Genomic DNA, 20,080 nt, shown 5'->3' with positions numbered 1-20,080 from the left:
CCCTGACTGAAACGCGGGACACTTTCTACCCCCCACCCCCATACAGCGGGAGGCGTCCCCACAAGGGGCGGAGTGCTCAGTGCGTGCGTGCGAGGTGTGGGTCACGGTTTCCTTGAACCCACGTAACAGCCCTGGCAGGTGGACGCCATCCTCCCTCCTCCAGAGATCAGGAAACAGGGACTTAAGAGTAACCTGCCCGAGGTCACTCGCTCAGGAAGTGCCGGAAGCAGGTGCGTCAACGCCAACCGGAACCTAGAGCCTCTCCCTTCATTCCGGCCAACTGCCTCCCACGCAAGGACACGTGGAGCCCCCGCGACGCCGGAGCACGGGAGCGTCGGACGAATCAGAGAAAACTTCCGTTTTACTATGTGTAGCTGAGAAATGCTGCCGTGGAAGATGCAGTTCTCAAGAACCAAGGTTTATTTTTTTTTTTAATGTTTATTTATTTTTGAGAGGGAGGGTCAGAGAGAGAGGGAGACACAGAATCCGAAGCAGGCTCCAGGCTCCGAGATGTCAGCACAGAGCCCGACGCGGGGCTCGAACTCACGGACCTCGAGATCGTGACCTGAGCCGAAGTCGGCCGCTCGACCGACTGAGCCACCCAGGCGCCCCGAGACCCCACCCTTTTTAAGCAGCGGGAACAGGCACCAATGGCGGTGGATGGAACCGCCCCATCGAGTCCTCTCCGGCCACACGCCGGTTTACTGGTCGGGATTCACTACTCCCGGTTTACCTGTGGGGCAGCGGGCACTCTGGGAGCCGGGGACCGGTGGGGACCAGGCAGGTGACGGGGCTGACCTGAGCCAGGTGGTGACCTCAAGGAACCACGGAGCCCCTCAGAGCTGTTTTCACAAGAAAGGGTTTCCCGCTGAGTCCTCGCACCTGCTGACCACACCCCCTGGGATAATCCCAAGTCTGCACAGACACCCCCTGCCTCTCCCCTGGGAAGGGGCTCCGGACCCTTCCCAGCCAGAGCAGAGGAGCTCCCGGGGGCGCCCCCGGGGCAGAGAGGAGGGGGTCCCTCCTCATCACCCGGCAGGAGATACGCAGCCCCTGGGCAGGCAGGTCACGGCGCAGGTCGGCACGAAGCAGACGCCCTCAGCCTCAGAGAGGTTAGGGACACCCCTCGCCGGCCGCACAGACGCTCCGGGCCAAGGAACGCTTAGATGCTAAACCCCGAGGGAGTCGGGCCCGCGTCTGACACTGTTCAAGACACCGCGTCTGGAGCTGGGCAGCCAGATTCAGGGAACATCAGAGACGGGAAGGCCCCGGGCTGTCTGGCCGACTGTCACCTTGCAGGGGGCCCTAAGAGGAGGCGGGCTCGGCTGGCCATGTGGGAACTAGAATCCAGGTGCTGACCCTGGGTGTGGGGGCTCCGCCCTCCTGGCCAGTGGCCCCCCCCCACCCCCGCATCACCGAGTCGAGTGTGAGCACCGAGCGTGGCAGTGGCTCCGAGCAAGGCGCCTGGACGTGAGCCCCGCACTTGCGAGGTGGCCCTTTGACGTCAGAATGAGGGCGGGTGGCCAGTCCCCACAGCCACCACGAGGGAAGAGAGGTCAGACCTCACCGCGCCTGAGCCGTGAGCACAGCTGTGCAGAAGCGACGCGGGTGTGAGGGCAGGGGGGCTGTCACCGCGGCTCACACGGCCGCGCGGCACCCCCCCCCCCCCAGGCGGGCAGTGCGGGGGCCTAGGCCCCCCTGCGTCTCCAGAGCTGCCTACTCGTCCAGACACAGGCTTGAATCTGCGGCAGAAACGGGGAACGTTTTTCCTTTCTCCTTTACTGTTACTTGAGTCTGAAAAATGATTACCCGTTGGTCTGGAGACCGTCACTAAACTCACACCCTCCGTCTGCATCCAGGGGAGGAAGGAGGCTGGGAACCTCTCCCCGAGCCCGGGGGGGCTGAAGGAGGCGCCCTCTATCTCCCTGACTGGAGACGTGAGACCACAGCCTGCCCTGCCTGACGGCCGGCTCTGCAACAGACGCGTCCACTAACGACCCCTCCGGCCGGTGAACCAGAGGCGTCCTCCCCACCCCTCCCCTGCCCCCGAACCGCACGACCCCACGCGGCAGCAGCCGGGCCCACCGGCTCCTCAAGCCCCAGTACTCAGCTGACTGTCTAGGAGCTGAGGCCCCTCTGTCCTCTTGGGTCTCCCAGCAGAAAGGGGCCCAGAGAGAGACGCCTGCAGGTGCGGGTAGATCCAGGGCCTCTGCTCTCATCTGCTCTCTGTGAGGCTTGAATAGTGGGTCTGAGTCAGCAGCCCCGGCGTGGTTTCATAGGGAACGGGGATGGTGGCACCAGAGAGGTCCGTCCCTCTCCCGAGTCTGCGTAGGGGATCCAGGACCACAGTCGGCGGAATCAGAACTAAACGTCTGGGACCCCTCCGCCCCAGGCCCCGAGTCCCGTGATGGACGACTGGACCCGGGCACGTGGGGTGCAACTGGGGAGCCACCACTGCCCAACCAGCGGCCCCGAGCCGCCCCCCAAACCTCGGCCCCGAGGCCCCGCCCAGAGCTTGTGTCTCTGACCGCAGTCCCGCCTCCCCGAAGCGAGAGCTCTGGGCCACCGGTCGTGAAGTGCTTTAATCAGCATCTGAACCGTGGGCACAATCAGCAGCCGGCGTCGGGGCGGGGGCCCCCCGCCCACTCGCCCTGGTCGCCCCCGTCCCTCGGGGGGATGGACTTCCTCATGTGGGTGCACAGCACCTCGTCGATGTAGATGGTGTTTTCCTTCACCTGGACCTCCTCCTGCAGGGCCAGCTGCCTGCGGTTCAGGCCCCTCAGCTCCGCCTGAGCCCGGGCCAAGGTCTCCTTGAGTCTAGGAGAAGAGGGAGAGCCTGAGGCGCTTTTCCCGGGGCCGGGTGCGGGGGGATGTGTTCATGTGTTCGGGACAGAAGCCAGATTGATAGTTTCCTCCCCACGGAGACTTCAAAGGGAGCCAGATTCCCAAGGCAGAAACCCCCACCAACTGCCAACGCTTAAAACTGTGGATTTTGGGGGGCCCCTGGGTAGCTCGGTCGGTTGAGCGTCCGACTTCGGCTCAGGTCATGATCTCGCGGTTCATGAGTTCGAGCCCCGCGTCGGGCTCTGTGTTGACAGCTCGGAGCCTGGAGCTGCTTCGGATTCTGTGTCTCCCTCTCTCTGCCCCTCCCCCACTTGTCCTCTGTCTCTATCAAAAATAAATAAAATATTTTTTAAAAATTAAAAAAACAACTGTGGATTTTTACCTAAACGTCTGGATTTGGGCTCCAGAAAAATTTAAACCTCGGGACCCATTTTCTGCGTGACAGCAAGTGGCCGCCCTCTAGGAAGGGAGCCCTCGAACTTCACCGGTGCAAATGCGCTCATGCCCACGTGGCTCTGCCCAGCCCTGTTCACAGTCCACGCGCACAGTCCTGTGCACCCCGAGTGCCGGCCGCCCCCTACCTGGCGACGCTGTGGGCGATCTCTTGGACCTCCCTGACCAGCCGACACTGCGCGGCATCGCGACACAGCTCCACGTTAGGCCGGTGCGTTCTGGTCTCCAGGCGCGTGTGAGCCACCTTGGCGGGTCCTTCCTGGTCAGCGATGGCCTTTTCGAGAACCGTGACATTTTTCTCCTGGCAAGCAATCTCTTCCATGACCTTGCAAGCAGATCGGAGACAGTGAGGGCGGGCTGTGCCGTTCAGCGCTCGGCCGCACACACTCTCACGGCTGCTGCGATCACGTAGGTGAGCAAGACTTGCACCCCCGCAGGGCCCCGGGACGCGCCTGACCTCTCCTCCCTGCCGAGGGCACAGCTGGCCGGCGAGGAGGCTCACCGACCCTCAGAACCTCGCCGGTGGGATGAACGAGGCCGCTGTCGCCTCACGTCCTTCCCCGGGCACGTGGGTTCCCTGGAGAACGCCCTGAGCGTGGGCCGCAGGCTGCCCGCCGACCTCGGCCGGGTGCCCTGTGCCGGGAGCACAAAGCTGCCCGTTTCCCTGTCGGTCTGCCCGCCGGCCCGGGGTCCACCCTAGAAGCCTGGAGAGAGTGGACGAGCTGCCTCGGGGTCTCTTTGATGGGGGCTTGTGCGCAGAAAAGATCACTTAGAAGTGACTTGGGGTTTTAGATGAATACTTAACTAGTTTCAAATTGTATTTCTTCCTTAAGCTTTTTTGTTTTTAAACTTTGCATCATGGAAATTTCCAGAAGAACACAGAAGTAGAGAGGATAGTGACCCCGGTGGGCCCCTCATCAATTTAAGCAGCAATCACTATATGGTCAGCTCTTTTCCATCCCAGCCCCGCCCATCCACTCAACCATTTTAAGGCAAATCCCAGATATTGTATCACCTTAGTGTTAAAAAGTTGAGGGGCGCCTGGGTGGCGCAGTCGGTTAAGCGTCCGACTTCAGCCAGGTCACGATCTCGCGGTCCGTGGGTTCGAGCCCCGCGTCAGGCTCTGGGCTGATGGCTCGGAGCCTGGAGCCTGTTTCCGATTCTGTGTCTCCCTCTCTCTCTGCCCCTCCCCCGTTCATGCTCTGTCTCTCTCTGTCCCAAAAATAAATAAAAAACGTTGAAAAAAAAAAAAATTAAAAAAAAAAAAAAAAAAAAAAGTTGAGTACGTGTTTTTAAAACATAAGACCTCTTGGGGCACCTGGGTGGCTCAGTCGGTTAAGCATCCGAGTTCGGCTCAAGTTATAATCCTTTAAAAACAGGCTACGTTCTCTTAAATTTTACAAATGCTTAAAATACCCAACATACACACAGATTCTTGAAAACAAAATTGGTCACCATGGGTTAGGTCAGGAGTCAGCAGTATGGCCAAACCCAGTCTGATGCCTGTTTTTGTTTGTACACAAAATTAAAAAAAAAAATTTGTCTTTTTAGGGGCGCCTGGGTGGCTCAGTCGGTTAAGCGTCCGACTTCGGCTCAGGTCATGATCTCACGGTCCGTGGGTTCGAGCCCCGCATCGGGCTCTGTGCTGACAGCTCAGAGCCTGGAGCCTCTTTCGGATTCTGTGTCTCCCTCTCTCTGACCCTCCCCCGTTCATGCTCTGTCTCTCTCTGTCTCAAAAATAAATAAACGTTAAAAAAAAATTGTCTTTTTAATTAGCAGACTCTTTTCAAGAGCAGTTTTAGGGTTTCAGCAAACGAGCGGCACGTCCAGAGTTCCCACGTACCCCCTCTCCCTGGAGGGCGGATTTCTCCATCATCAGCGTCTGGCATCGGTGTCGTGCGTTTGCCACAATCGGTGAACCATGCTGACACGTTAGTAACTAGTCGACGGTGACGTTAGGGCTCACGTTAGGCACATCCTGTGCATCTGGACACACGTGTGATGACACAGGTCACACGGGATAACTTCACTGCCCTAAACCGCCCCCCCATGCACCTCCTGTTCACCCCTCCCTCTCACGGAGACCCCGGCCACGCTCGTCCCTGTAGCCACGCCCTCTCCAGAACATCACGTGGGTGGGATCAGACAACGACTAGCTCGGCATGGATTTCAGATGGACGCCTCTCACTTAGCGATCGCTGAGGTTCCTCCACATCTCTCTGTGGCCTGACAGCTTGTTTCTCTTTCTCTGGGTAACATTCCGTCGTGTGGATGGACCACGGCCTCTCCGTCCGTTCATCTATGGAAGGACACCTTGGCTGCTTCCAAGTTTCGACGATCCTGAGTAAAGTCCTACGAACGTTCGGACGCAGGGTTTCGTGTGGACATAAATCTTCAACACATCTGGGCAAACGCCCCGCAGCGAGACCGCTGGATTGAGGCGCGCGCTCGGTTTCCTAAGAGGCTGCCGAGCTGCCCTCCCCGCTCCCACCGGGACGGACTGCAGCCCGTTGCCCCGCCTCCTCGCCAGCGTTTAGCGCCGTCCCCTGCTGGATTTTCTGCAGGTGCGCGCGGCGTCCCGCTGCCTTCACAGGCGCCTCCCTGGCGACCCGCCACGTGGTGCCTCTTTCCTCGAGCTCAGCCACCCGTGTCTCCTCCTGTGACGCGTCTGTTCACGTCTTTTGCCCATGGTTCAGTCGGTCTGTTTGTCTCCTTCTCGGTGAGTTTTAAGAGTTCTCTGCCTATTTTGGGTGCTGGTCCCTTATCGGACGTGTGTTTTGCACGTCTTTTCTCCGAGTCTGTGGCCCATCTTTTCTCTTTAAAGGAAGGTTTTCGCAGGGCGCCTGGGCCGCTCAGCCGGTGAAGCGTCCAACTCTTGCTTTCGGCTCAGGTCACGATCTCACGGTTCACGGGATCACGCCCTGGCGCCGGGCTCTGCCCTGGCAGCACGGAGGCTGCTTCGGATTCTGTCTCTCCCTCACTCACACATGCTCATATGCACACACACTCCCTCCCTCTCTCGAAAATAAGTAGACTCTAGAAAAGAGTGAAAGACAGGTGTTCACGTGTCTAAGTGGTTGAAAAAAACAAAAGAAGGATGAGATTTCACGTCGTGTGAAAATTATGTAAAATTCAAATTTCGGTGCCCAGAAATAAGGTTTTACTGGAACACAGCCACGCGCATTCATTACAGTGGCTCCTTCTGGACTACGGTGGCGGGTTGACAGACGGCACGGGCCCGGCTGTCACCACTTTGCGCCGCCCCAAACGTCACAAACCCCAAAGCCACGGTCGTGACCCGACAGCGCGACTTCCGCGGCCACCTTACTTGGTGCACCTGCGCACGCTCGTTACGGTCACGCAAGGAAAGCAGCCTTTGCGTTTTGCACGTTTAAGGCGCATCAAGGGGGGGTTTTGTTAATCAAGGAGACCGCACAGCAGGGCCGGACGTCTGCGCCACACGGCGCAACATTCCCCGCCCCCAGGAGCGGGATTTCTTCACAAAAATGAAACTGAGGGTCCGAGTGAGGCTCGAGCGGCCCTGCCGTCGGCCGCGCGGGAAAGCCGCTGGCCGAGGGCGAGTTAATCAGGTCGTGCTCGATGGCGGCAGCTGAGGAAGGGCGGCCCGAGGATGCGAATGTGCTGGTGACCCTCGGTCCTTCTGCAAGAAGGGTTGCAGCGCCAGGCGCGTTGGGAGCCCACCGACGGTCACTCAAGGAACGAGGCGCGTGACTCGCACGGTCCGTCTCGTTCCCCGTGAGCGGCCCGGCTGGGCCTGAGGCTTTCGTCTCAGAGCCAGACGGTGCCGGCAGCCCCAGTCACCCATTCGCGAGCTCCCCGACCCCACGGCTCCCTGGCCCTGCGTTCTCCGACCCCTCCGCTCCCCGACCTGGGGGATCCCTGACCCGCCACTCCCAGGGCGAGGTCACCAGCCCCCACAGCAGCCTTGTCTCTGATCCGCCCAAAGGACAGGGGACAGTCCCCGTGCCGACCCTTGTGAACATCGGAACGATTGCGGGGTGCGTGTGGGTCGCCTCCTGTGACACGTGGCCGGCGTCCCACCCCCTCGGCTGTGCCACCCAGTCACCCCCCAAGTGCCCGCCCATCCCTCCCATGCGTGGGGTCAGCAGAGACACAGCCTTTGCGGTCGCCGTGACGGGAGGCAGTGACGGGAGCCACCCGGCCCGGGCTCCGCGCCCGGCGCTGCCGCCCGTGAGCCCGTGAGCCCCGGGGCCGTAACAAAGCTGTCAACCTTTGTGGCCCCGGCGTCCTCACCCTAGAGAGGGGGACCACGACGCTGCCCCTCTCGTTGTCGCGTCTTACTGGCGGCAGTCCTGCGGCTGAGGCCCCACCCCCACCTGCTGCCCCCCAGGCCGCCCTGCGGGGTCTGCCGGGTCTCACTGAACCGGACCCCCCCCCACCCCCAGCCTGTCCGGACAGCTGGATCCCTTGTGGACTCAGCACCCCCGGGTCCTCGGCTCCGGGGGCCGCGACCCCTCCTGCCCCAGGCTACCCTCCCCCTCCCTCCTGCCTCAGACCCGCCTTCCTTCCGGGGCCCCCACCAAGCCTCCTCCTGCTCCCTGGCCATTCATAGCACTCTCAGCGGCGGCCGCCAGTTTGCACCGGGGATACGTCGTATGAGCCACATCCACGTGCGTACGTTTACACGTGCAACTCGCGTGCGGCACGTCCTGGGGGCCCGGCCGGGGCTGTCTGCTGTCACCCCGACCCACCCAGGCGGCTCCCTACGTTAGCAACGAGGAAGATAAGCAACGGGGCTCAGGCGGATTGCGCACGCTGTCAACTTTCTGCATATCCTGATGTCCTGCCATCGAAACACCAACCCTTGCCGGTGGGGAGGGCCTGGCGACGGCGAAGGGGCCGCCTGCGCTCGCTGCCGGCAGACCGATGGTCTGGGGCTCGGCCCGCTCTGTGCGCCCCGAGCCCGGGGGCCGTACTTCCCCGCCTTAGCCCCCCAGGGCCAGGTGCCAGGGACGCCCCCGAGGCCCAGAGAACCTCTCACGTCACTCAGGCCGTCCCGAGCTGCTCTGTCGGCCCTGCCGCGTCTGCCCAGGAAGCCCCAGGAAGCCCGGGCCCCTCACGCCCGCTGCGGGCCCCGGCCACCCGCGTCTCCGCCCGACCCTGAGCGGGCGTCCGCCTCTAGGGCCCGCGGGCCTGGTCAGCGGTGTCTCCCCGGCCGCTGCACCTGGGGGTCCGTCAAAAAGTGCACAAACGTTAAGGGGGCCCCCCAGCGCCACACGGGCTCCATCTGTCCGGGGTCCACGCGCTCACCCGCCAGGCTCTTCTCGCTCCCGCGGTGCTGACCGAACCCCGACAGGTGCTGACCGAACCCCGCCAAGTGCTGACCGAACCCCGCCAAGTGCTGAGTGAATACCGTGGTACTGAATGAATCCCACGGTGCTGAGTGAATCCCGCGGTGCTGACCGAATCCCGCCAGGTACTTACTGAGCCCCGCCAGGTGCTGCCTGAATCCCACCAGGTGCTGACTAAGCCCCGCGGTGTTGACTGAATCCTTCTAGGTACTGACTGAATCCTGCCAGGTGCTGACTGAACCCCGCGGTGCTGACTGAATCCCACCAGGTGCTAACCGAACCCCGCCAAGTGCTCAGTGAATACCGTGGTACTGAATGAATCCCGCGGTGCTGACTGAATCCCGCCAGGTACTTACTGAGCCCCGCCAGGTGCTGACTGAATCCCACCAGGTGCTGACTAAACCCCGCGGTGCTGACTGAACCCCGCCAGGTGCTGGCTGAACCCCGCGGTGCTGACTGAACCCTGCGGTGCTGACTCAATCCCGCCAGGTGCTGACTGAATCCCACCAGGTGTTGAATGAACCCCGTGGTACTGACTAAATCCCGCGGCGATGAGTGAATCCCGCCAGGGGCTGACTGAACCCTGCATTGCTGACTGAATCCCGCTAGGTGCTGACTGAACCCCTCGGTGCTGACTGAACCCTAAAGTGCTGACTCAATCCCGCCAGGTGCTGACTGAATCCCGCCAGGTGCTGACTGAACCCCGTGGTGCTGACTCAATCTCGCCAGGTGCTGACTGAATCCCGCCAGGTGCTGACTGAATCCCGCCAGGTGCTGGCTGAACCCCGCGGTGCTGCCGGAACCCTGCATTGCTGACTGAATCCCGCTCGGTGCTGACTGAACCCCTCGGTGCTGACTGAACCCTAAAGTGCTGACTGAATCCCGCCAGGTGCTGACTGAATCCCGCCAGGTGCTGGCTGAATCCCGCCAGGTGCTGACGGAACCCCATGGTGCTGACTCAATCCCGCCAGGTGCTGACTGAATCCCACCAGGTGCTGACTGAATCCCGCCAGGTGCTGACGGAACCCCGTGGTGCTGACTCAATCCCGCCAGGTGCTGACTGAATCCCGCCAGGTGCTGGCTGAACCCCGCGGTGCTGCCGGAACCCCGCTTTCTGCCCGTGTGGCTCCTCGCGCGGTTGAGCTGTCCGACGGCCAAGGCCTGGGTTCAAGGTCCGAGTGCAACTCTGCCGGCCCGCTGCCACGTAGGCGGCCCCAAGTGCTTACACCACAGAAACCGGCAGATGCTGGAAGTCGGGGCCCCGTAGCTCTAGTTTGTCCCGAACGCCAGGCCAGCAGCCCAGCAGCGGGTGACCGAGAGGCACGCGGCGCCCGAATCCTGAAACCCCGGCGGGGATGGGGCGATCGGCGGCATCCGACGAACTCGTGGAATTTCGGAGTCACGAAGGACGTGGCCACCTCGCACGCGAGCGGAGCCGAGGCCCGGGGTGGGCAGACGGCCCGCTCTTCGTAGAGACGACGCGGAGGCCCCCGAACGGGGCAAAGTCCCCTCCGACCCCAGAAGCCGAGCCCTGCGGCCGAGCCGGGGGGCCGAACAGCCTTCCTCCTTGCGGACCACGAGCACAGGCCGGGGGCCGGGCTGGTTCCGCCGCCCGCCCCTACCCCCCCCGCCCCCCCCCCCCCCCCCGGCCCCGGCGAGCCTCCCGCTTCCCCCGCCCAGGGGCTCACCTTGGCCAGGTGAGCGGCCAGCTTGTCCCTGGCGCCCTTGGTCTCCTGCAGCCCGTCCCTGAACGCCGCGTCCACTGCGTCACACTGCCGGCGCAGGTCGCCGGCCGTCTGGGACAGGATCCGGTCCACCAGGGCCTTCAGCGCCAGGGAGCTGCTCCTCTGCTTGGCGGCCTTCTCCACGTTGGCGTTGGAGAACCCCAGCCAGTCCTCCGGGCTCACGGAGCTGAGACGGAAGCCACGCGCTCACTCGCGGCGCGTCGGGCTGCGGAAGGGGTGCGCCCGGGCGACGGGGCCCCGCGGATCCGCGGAAGCTCGGCCTGCCCCCCCCCGCCCCCCCCGGGGTCGGGAGCACGAGGAAGCCCCCCTCTCCAGAAAGAGCCAGCAGCGGCCCCTCCGTGGCCACCGCTGTCGCTCCGGTGCCGGGCGCCGCAAATGCGCACCCGACTCGGGCTGTGTCCGCGGGTGTGGGCCGGAAAGGGGGTGATTAACGTGCCCCCCGTACGTTTAAAACAGGACAAGTTCTCACTGTTTAGAGCTTTTGTATCAGACGCCCCTGAGGCGCCCCCACCCCCGCCCCGGGCCGCTCACTGGGGCTCCACCCTCACGGCGTCCTCCGAGCATCGGATGTTCGGGGAGTTGTTGTTGAGGGAGAAGCAAACGTCGTCGATGGTCAGGGCCACAAACTTGTCCTTCAGGTCCTTCTCCAGGTGGTACTTGGCCGAGCGGTTCAGCCTGCGGAAGAAGGAAGCGGGGTTCCCTCTGCGACGCCCAGGCGGCACCCGCGGGCCCCCGGAGACCCTGGGACACCAGCCACCGCGAGCCTGGCGCAGGACACGGCGCCTGCTCCCCTCCCGCCCGCCCCCGGCACCGCGCTCACCACTGGGTCACCCACCCTGGCCTTCCAGACCCTCCCTCCCACCGGGACGGCTCCTGATGTCGGCGCGGAAGAGTGCGGAACGTGGGGGCTGAGCGCTGGCGGGAAACGGCTCCGTGTCCTTCGGGGTGAATCCCTGACCCCCCCCCCAACCCCCCCCCCCGTCCCCCGCCACGGCCAGGGGGCGGCTGTCACGTAGGCCTGATTCTGCGTGTTCCCGGGCCCCGCCTGGGGCCTGTTTCCTGGGCACGCCCCCGGCGGACGCAGGCGGGCCGCACGGGCGCACCTGATCTGCTCGGACACCTCCTCCAAGGTGCGGGTCAGCAAGGCCGTCACCCCGCGGATGATCTCGGCCTCCTTCACCAGCTCCTGCTCCACCTTGTCCTGCACCAGGTCGATGCCGACCCGCTTCTCCCTGGACGAGAGGAAGGGGCTGCTCATCCAACGGGCCGGGGACGCTCGACGCGCCGTCTGGCCGGACAACAGGTTCGAGCACGGCCAGACCCGTCTGGGCGGCGTGGCCGGGACGTGCGTGGGTCCGCATCTGCGAGACTTCAAAATATCCAAAGCACAAGGAAGCAAGACGATCGATTGCTCGCTGCTCACGGCGGATACACTCGTCCCCTCGATCTCGCCTTCATTCAGGAGCCTTTTCCTTTTTACTCGCTCGTTAGAAACGTCGTCTTTTGACTTAGAATTCCAAACCCGCCTGTTTCCTTCCTGGAAACAGGACCCAGTCCTGACTGTTGCCGAGGATTTGAATCCAGAAAGATGCCCTTTGATAGTAACCACGACGCAGGCTCGAATGCCCACGCTGGGCGTCCGTGACACCACAGGTGTCGTGCCGGCCTTTTCAAGGGCTTTTGTGACGTGCCCTTTCCAGCAAACTCGAGGAAACGGCGCTTCAGAGCAAGTATCTCACCCAGCGTCACGCCACGTCCCCCCCATTTTTCCCCCCAGAAGGACCCGTCCCTGCCGATCTCTCTGTCCACCCCGCGTGGCCGTGCGTGGCGGGAAGGCCCCACCTCTTCCAGCCGCGAGGTCTCAAACTCTGCACACCCGACTGAGCCCACCCCACTGCTGGGCGTGAGGTGAGGGTCCGGAGAGGTCCCTGGGCTCGGTCGCTAGGACCCTGGGGGGTCTGGCCAAGGAGCTGCCACTTGATCTTGGAGGCATCGGGTTGGAGGGAGAGGACTGTGAGCCCAGGGGGGCCCCGTGAAAACTGGAACAGTGTCTCCCCAGAGCAGACAGCACCGCCCACTCCCAGGACTGGTAGGAGCAAAGGGACAGTAAGAGGTATGTCTGCACAGGGCCCTCTGGGTGACCAAATGCTCCCGTGTGGCTTGGTGCACGGGAGCAAAACGCTAGACCGCTGGCGTGGCCATGTGACTAAGCTCTGGTCAGTGGGATGCAGGTGGAAATGGCAAATACCAAGCCCTAATTATTCCTCCTTGCGGGAACACAGACGAAATGGCTGGGGCGCCGGCTGCCGTCTGGCGACGCGAGGTAACCTGGGGGGATGAACGCATGCGGCAGGGCACGGGACGGCAAGCGCCCGGAGCCTAGCACGGCGCGCACCGTGCCAGCCCTGCGCCGTCTGCAGACTCCCTAAGCGTGAGACAGACAGAAACCACCCTATTTAAATTCAGCACCGTTTCGCCGTGCACAAACCCAGCCCTAACTTCCACTTAACTTAAGGCAGACAACAGCTCCTTCCGCTGCCCGCCAGCTGCCCGCCACCGCGGGAGGCCGAGAGAAATGTCCTCGTTTGCCCCTGGCGACCCGCCACCCAGCACCCGGTGACTCCCAGCAGAGGTCCCTCGGGGAGCCCTCCCCCCCCCCCCCCGCCCACCTGTACTCCAGGCACATCTGGGTGATGTGCAGGGGCTCCTTCAGGCTCTCCAGCGCGTTCTCCAGTCTGGTCCGGTAGGCGAGCAGGTCTTCGGTGGTGCACACCAGCTCCTCCAGCTTGTCATCCAGCTCCTTCTTCCAGAACCTGACCTCCTCGAGCCTCTGTTCTGGGCACACAGAGAGGACACGGAGTCACACGGGGGCCAGCCCGCTCCCGGGGCCACCGGCTCTGGGATCAGAGACCTAAACCAGCCGGGACACGTTCTCTGCTGCTTGGGGCACCTTCGGGCCGTCGTTAGGTGCCGACTGGGGGAGGGCGGGGCCGGGCGGCAGGAGGGAGGGAAGGGATCTCTTCTTACAAAACCAAGGTGGAGTTCGTGCAAACACCATCCACGCGGGTCGCTCTAATTCTTCAATACCCGTGTTTTTCATAACGTTTAATCCGATCAAAGCTGGAAACCTACGGTGTTTGAAAAGTCAAACGGACCAAGTTTTGCAGACCCTTCCCCACCCAATCCCGCTTTCTGGAAGCAACTGCCTTCTAAATGCTTTTAGAATTTCCTCCCGCATTTGCTCACACGGCTGCTTGTTCAGGATCACTTTCAACGACGTCGGTCAGTTTCCTGTGGTGGAAAGACCAGGATCTGCGCTCACACAGCACGTCCCTGACCTTCTGTCTTCCCGATACGGCCGCATTGGCTTCTGGTTACACAATAATTTCACACTTGCTTATGATACTGCAAATATGTGAAGCTATTTACACCTGAGCCAGGCAGCGTGCTAATACCAGTCTCTTCTCTTACACGTTTTTGTTTGTTTTCGGAGGGGCTGCTAGTTGTGTTTTTGTTTCGCTTTCCAGATACTCATTACTAACTTTTCTTTCAACTTTCTGACAGAACTATGACCCACAGGTATATTCAAACCCATCGATTAGCCAACGGCTTTGCTTACTCCCCAGGACCTCTGCCCGGAGCGCTTTCTCTGCCTGCCTGCTCGCCGGCGATGCCTGTCTCCTCCAGAACCCCTCACCCTGTGCACATGCCACAGCCCCCTCCCCAGCTGTCTGTTCCAGAACCCCCCACCCTGTGCTCTTGCCACAGCAACCCCCCAGCTGTCTCCTCCAGAACCCCCACCCTGTGCACCTGCCGCAGCCCCCCCATCTGTTTCCTCCAGAACCCCTTACCCTGAGCACAGCCACAGCCCCCCCAGCTGTCTGTTCCAGAACCCCCCACCCTGTGCCCTTGCCACAGCAACCCCCCAGCTGTCTCCTCCAGAACCCCCACCCTGTGCACCTGCCGCAGCCCCCCCATCTGTTTCCTCCAGAACCCCTTACCCTGAGCACAGCCACAGCCCCCCCAGCTGTCTGTTCCAGAACCCCCCACCCTGTGCTCTTGCCACAGCAACCCCCCAGCTGTCTCCTCCAGAACCCCTCACCCTGTGCACCTGCCACAGCCCCCTCCCCAGCTGTCTGTTCCAGAACCCCCCACCCTGTGCACCTGCCACAGCCCCCTCCCCAGCTGTCTGTTCCAGAACCCCCCACCCTGTGCCCTTGCCACAGCAGCCCCCCATCTGTCTGTTCCAGAACCCCCACCCTGTGCACCCGCCGCAGCCCTGTCCCATCTGTCTCCTCCTCCTGTTCACGCCCCTCCACAGGTGAAGCAAGCCCTCCTGAGACACGGGCGCACATGACCGGAAATGTCTGAAAGCCTTCGTTCTACCTTCCTCGTTTGACTTTGGCTACGTGTAGACTACAGGCTGTGATTTTCATTAGAATTTTGATGACGTCTCTTCACTTCCCGCCAGGGTCTGGAGCTCCTGCGGAGAAGTCTGAAGCCCTCCGGATTCCTGATTCTCTGTGTGCGGCCCGAAAGCTTTCCCGGGGTCTCTTCCCTGTTCCCCTAGTGTCGGCCTTACTCGAGTATGCTCGACGCTGGAAACAGACCCTCCGGTTCTGGGGAGCTTGCTAGGGCCCCCCGCAGGTGGTTTCCTCTCCTGCGTCTTCTCCGTGCTCCTTCTGAATCCCTGTCAGAGACACAGCCTCCCCGCAGGGTCCCCAAGTTCTTACCCCTCCTCTCCTGTTATCCAACTGTCTGTCTTTTTTTCCCCTACATCCTGGAGATTCTTCCACTTTCTCTTTCAATCCTTCTTTTAATTTGTAAAAATGTCCTGCTCTGATATTTTTAGTTCCCAAGAACACTTTCTCATGCCCCGAATGTTCTTTTTTAAGACTCTCCTTGGTCTATGGACACAGTGTCTTCTCCAAATTTCCTGAAGACTTTATGGTATAATTTCTTCTCTGGCCCTGTGTGCGTCTGACCATCCGTGTGTCTGTCTGAGTGTCCTGTCGTGTTAGACAGATGTCGTGTTGGCTGACCCTCAGCTTGACTACGCCTGAGACCGAAACCCCGGCTGGAACCTCTCTCTGCAGGCACAGGGCTTGTCCGCCCCCGCACCTGGTTCTCTCCTCGGGTGATCCCGGGCCCTATCGTCTGCAGATGCCCCCCGTGGGCCTGCTGCTGTTCGCACGGACTGAGGCCTGTGACTCTCCACTGGGGGAGACAGAGCCACAGTGCGGAAGGGGCTCTTTGTAAACTCTTCCAACCAGTCTCGTCTCCAGTTCTGCCCTGGACGTCCAGAGCCGCAGGTAACTGACGCTTAGGTTTTAAGCATCACACAGTGTCCACAACACGAATCTGCGACAGGCCCAGCCAGCATCTTCCTGTCCCCACCTGCACAGGCTTCCTGCAGTCCCTACGCCTGTCACCTGGACCTTCTGCTTTCTGTCCCCAGAATCTTCTCTCCACAACGTTTCCACTTCACTCCCTTCCCCCACCAGCTCTGACACTCTTCATCGATGCCATACAGGACGTTGTTGGAGTTTTATCCTTTTAACGTTTATTTATTTTTGAGAGAGACAGACAGTGCAAGCAGGGGAGGGGCAGAGAGAGAGGCAGACGCAGAATCCGAAGCAGGTTCCAGGATCCGAGCTGTGAGCCCAGAGCCCGACAGGAGGCTCGAACTCACGCGCTGTGAGATCATAACCTGAGCCGAAGTCAGACGTTGCACCGACTGAGCCCCCCAGGCGCCCCGACTTTGTCGAAATTTTAAAAGGGAGGGAAGGCAAACGCGTGTGTCCACCACGTGCCCTGATGTCCCCCGACGCCTGCCTGTACCTGACCACCACCCTCACGCTGCATCGGCCGCTGCCCCGCTGGATCTGTTAGCCACAGGTCCCCGGTTCAATTCCTGCTCGTCCGGCTCTCAGCCTCCCTGACGTTTGCACAACCACCAGCACAGTGGAAGACCTCCTTGCCCATGACAGCATGGCCTGGCTCTCCCCTTTCTGCCCCGTGGTGACCCCGGACCGCCACCTCTGCCCCCACATCTAACTGGCTTCCCACCGAACTGGGCCTTCCCAACCCACAGCCGTCCTTGGCTTGGCCAGCCTCCCTCCACCCCGCTGTGTGCACACCAGGAGTGCTGCACGCCTCCCGCCTTCGTGGCTCCGTCCGGGCCACCTCCTCGCTCAGAACGCCATCTCCTGGACTCCTGTTGCTAGAATTTACTCAGGAACCCAATATGCTGATTACCAGGCCCCTACCGGGCGTGAGGTCCAAGAGACGCAATGGAAAGACATCGTGTGTGAGGCAGACGCGAAAACAGAGTTTCAATTCAGTGAGTCTGTACTCTCTCTCACCACGTAAAAAGCACAGTGGAGGCTCAAAGGAGGGAGGCTGGGGGTCGGGAAAGGCTCCAGCACTGACGAGCCCCTTGCTCTGACCTCTAGACTTGAGCCCTGAGAAGGTCTCTCCAGACAGAGTGTGAAAGATGCACGGAGGCAGGGGTGCATTCAGTGAGGTCCTGCAGTGACACATGTAGCACACGACGGGAGGCACCCGTGGGTCGATGTAACTGCCGGTACTCTGTGCGTGTGGCCTGATTTGGATACGGGGTCTTTGCAGGTGCAACCAAATTCCCCGCCAGTACGACTGCTGTCCCCACACAAAGACAGAAGACACAGACATACACTCAGGGGACGTCACTGACAGCGGAGGTGGGAGGTGGAGGGCTGTGTCTACACCAGACACCGAGAGGCAGGCACGAGCAGACTCCCCAGAGCCTGCTGGGAGGGCGCGGCCCCGCCACACCTCTTCCCTCCAGCTGTCACCTCTTTGGCACCTGGGAGGTGTTGTCTCATTTCATGTTTATGTGAGTTTTGCTCACTTAAGGGCACTGCCCTTTAAATCGTGTCTGATGCTCTCAGGCGCCCAGTAAGTGTGCCTGGAATCCACAGAGGAATGGACACCGGAGAGCTGGAAAGCGGGCTAGGTTACCGGGCCTCTGTCTTGGGGCCGTGAACTTAAAGCCGGAAGCTGAAGAGCACGCGTGTCTCCCCCGCTATTCCAGGGTACTCCCTTGCCACTCGCGAGCGCCCAATGCAGACGGCACCGTGGCTGGGCCTCGCCCGCCACATCCGGGCACGTGCGAAAGCGCGGCGCGTGGCCTGCCTTACCTAGTTTCTTGTTCACGTCGCTTTGAGACTTTCTTGTGGTCTTTCCGATCTCCTCCACAAGCCTCTGGCTTTCTGCCACCAGGCGCTCGGAGCGGGACCTCTCGGCCTCCGCTCTGTGGTACTGGTTCTCGTTCGCCATGTGCCATTCTGCCGGCAGGAACTTGGGCGGAGGTTGCAGAAGTCTGGCCATTGCAGCTTCCCAAAGTCCTGACTACAAAGGCAGACCCTCCTTTAGTTTCGTAGAAAGCAATCTGTCCTTTTTTTGATGTCACTTTGTATGAAAGTGTGACATACATACCAAAAAGCACCTAAATCATAACCTGTACGCACCTCACGCTCCCTTCGGGTCACTGTCCTTCACCCGCGTTCCCACGGGCCAACCAGTATTCTGACTCCACTCTAGAAACGTTCTGGTGTTTCTGAACGTGCTATAGGTGGAATCAGACAGCATGTACCCTTTGACATCTGACCGCCCCCGCTTAACCTTATGTTTGTAAGATTCACCCGCATCGCTCACCTAGATGTGGTTTGTGTGAGTGGCTTGTTCAGTACGCCGTGAATGTATCTGTCTTCTCTACTGTGTTTGGGTGTTTGGGGCTCCAGCGTGGGGCTATCTGGAGTGTGCCAGGAATATTCTCACACGTGTCCTTTGGCGACCCCGGGCATGCATTTTTAAGACTCATCAGAATGGCTGGATCCTGGGCAGTGTTCACTTTTAGTTATGTTCTGCCAGCAGAGGAACCCAGCCCCGCTCCCTGGACAAGCCAACACCTGTGACATCTGCACCCAGACAGGTGGGTCTGGAGCCTGCTGGGCAGGTGGAAGAAACAGACCCTCCTCCGCACGACAAAGAAAAGGGAGAAGGCGGCCTGCGGGGGCCAGAGCGCCCCGACCCCCACACCTGCTCCTCACGCAGCACCCCCGGAACACCTGTCCGCCCACGCCCCTCAGGGGCCAGAACCTCCAACCCTCCCACGGCCCCCCGAGTCCGTCCGGATGCGGGCTCGAAATGCACCCCAAGACCTCGGTGCGTCCAAGCAGCCCCCGGGAGATGGACAAGAGGCCGGACGGGGAGGGAGGGTGGGCGCCCTGCACTCACCTCCGGGAACCACCGACCACGCGGCTCCCGGGCGGCGCCCTCACCCACCTGCAGCTCCCGGCTCCGCAAAACCTACGGGTCAACGGCGCGTCTCCGCGGCAACCGGGGACGCGTTACCCAGGCCAAGGGGGCGGGGCTGCGGCCGGGAGGCTTGCGCAGGCGCGGACCCTGCGGCCTCGCTGCGGGGGGGGGGGGGGGGCGGCTGCGGCCGGGAGGCTCTGCGCAGGCGCGGACCCTGCGGCCTAGCTGCGGCTGGGGAGGTGGGCCGGGGGCTCGGCGGTGCGCACCTCCCACACCGGCGGGGGGCGCCAGGCAGGGGACAGCGACCGTAGCTCCGAGTCTGGGGTGGGGAGCCCTGCGCCTGGCCTGGCCCTGCCGCGGCGCCCCTGGGGCCCAGCGGGTTGGGCCGGGACCCGAGGCCGCGGGAGAAGGCGCAGGCACTGGCAGCCGGGAGGGTCGGGGGTTGAGGGTCGGGGGCAGCTTGCCCGGCTATGGGATGAGAGCACAGCGCTCGGGATATGTGCGCACTAACAGAAAATAAACGAGTTACCCAGCTGGGGGAGAAATGCGGAATGGTCCTCGTCCACACAACCCGAATCCCAGAAAATGGGCATTCAAATTTCCCGTCCAGGAGGCGGACTACTTTACCGCTTGACACCAGCCAATCGAAGGCAACCTTCCTCTAAAAACAACCAATCAGAGGAGGCTTTGCCTCGTGAAGCCCGCCCCCTACGTCTCGCGAGCCGTCGGCGCGGCCGGGAGTCCAGCGAAGCGTCATGAATATTAAGCAGCTGCTGTCCAATGGCATCCTGGGGAGCTGATATTGTATATTCATATCCCCGCCCCCGAGAAGCGTCTATTTAAGGAGCGAGCTGGGCGCCCTGCGGTCAGTGTCCCGGCGAGAAACTGGGTGTCTTGTCTGTGTTGTGGGGTTCCCGCTCGGAAGGCGAGCGCGGGGACGGGTGGGGGTCGTGTGGCTCCCGGGTGTGCTGGACTCACGCACGCGGGCGAAAGGAGGGGGCGGTGTCCTGGGAGCTGGTGGGCCTGAGGCCCCACCCACCATGGGGGCGTCCCCAGTTTGCAGACCCCCGAGGCTTCCCAGAAGTGCTGGAAAGAGGGTAGAATGGGCAGAAGTACATGAAATGAGTTGTGAATCATGATCGTAGGTCACCGTTGTATCCGCACCGATGCTCAAAGGTAACCCTCGCCCTCCCCACCGGGTGGAGGGGGCTAGAAGAACCTGAGACCCTCAGCAGAGAACCGGCGCTAGGGGTGAAGTGAAGCCGGCCCCCTCCGCTGGAGGTCCGCCCTCCAAAGGCCTAACTCTGCTGCATTTCTCGATGTGCTTAAAAAGGAGAAAGGACTGACTTTCCAGCTATTTATTCTAGAGTTCCAATATAATTGCAAGTATTTGAAAACATTTTC

At 61.6% G+C, this 20,080-nt stretch overlaps 1 protein-coding gene across 5 annotated transcripts; it reads right to left on the bottom strand.

Annotated features, from left to right (window-relative positions):
• Window positions 1–2,563: 2,563 nt before the first annotated feature.
• TEKT1 (tektin 1) lies at window positions 2,564–18,789 on the bottom strand. Of its 5 annotated transcripts, none has more exons than XM_042916740.1 (8): window positions 18,704–18,789; window positions 17,557–17,763; window positions 13,045–13,210; window positions 11,479–11,607; window positions 10,907–11,050; window positions 10,319–10,541; window positions 3,426–3,622; window positions 2,564–2,817 (listed from the first exon to the last, which is right to left on the bottom strand). In XM_042916740.1, the coding sequence occupies exons 2-8, from the start codon at window positions 17,744–17,746 to the stop codon at window positions 2,610–2,612; spliced, it is 1,257 nt and encodes a 418-aa protein (XP_042772674.1). In that variant the 5' UTR covers window positions 17,747–17,763; window positions 18,704–18,789; the 3' UTR covers window positions 2,564–2,609. The 5 variants fall into 5 exon arrangements, with proteins under 5 accessions (XP_042772674.1, XP_042772675.1, XP_042772672.1 ...); XM_042916741.1 differs by having other exon boundaries at window positions 17,557–17,767; window positions 18,704–18,782; XM_042916738.1 differs by having other exon boundaries at window positions 18,656–18,762.
• Between the last annotated feature and the right edge of the window lie 1,291 nt (window positions 18,790–20,080).

This window comes from Panthera leo, chromosome E1 (genome assembly GCF_018350215.1).
Source record: "Panthera leo isolate Ple1 chromosome E1, P.leo_Ple1_pat1.1, whole genome shotgun sequence".
Lineage (NCBI taxonomy): Eukaryota > Metazoa > Chordata > Mammalia > Carnivora > Felidae > Panthera > Panthera leo.
This window is presented reverse-complemented; position numbering and strand designations above follow the sequence as displayed.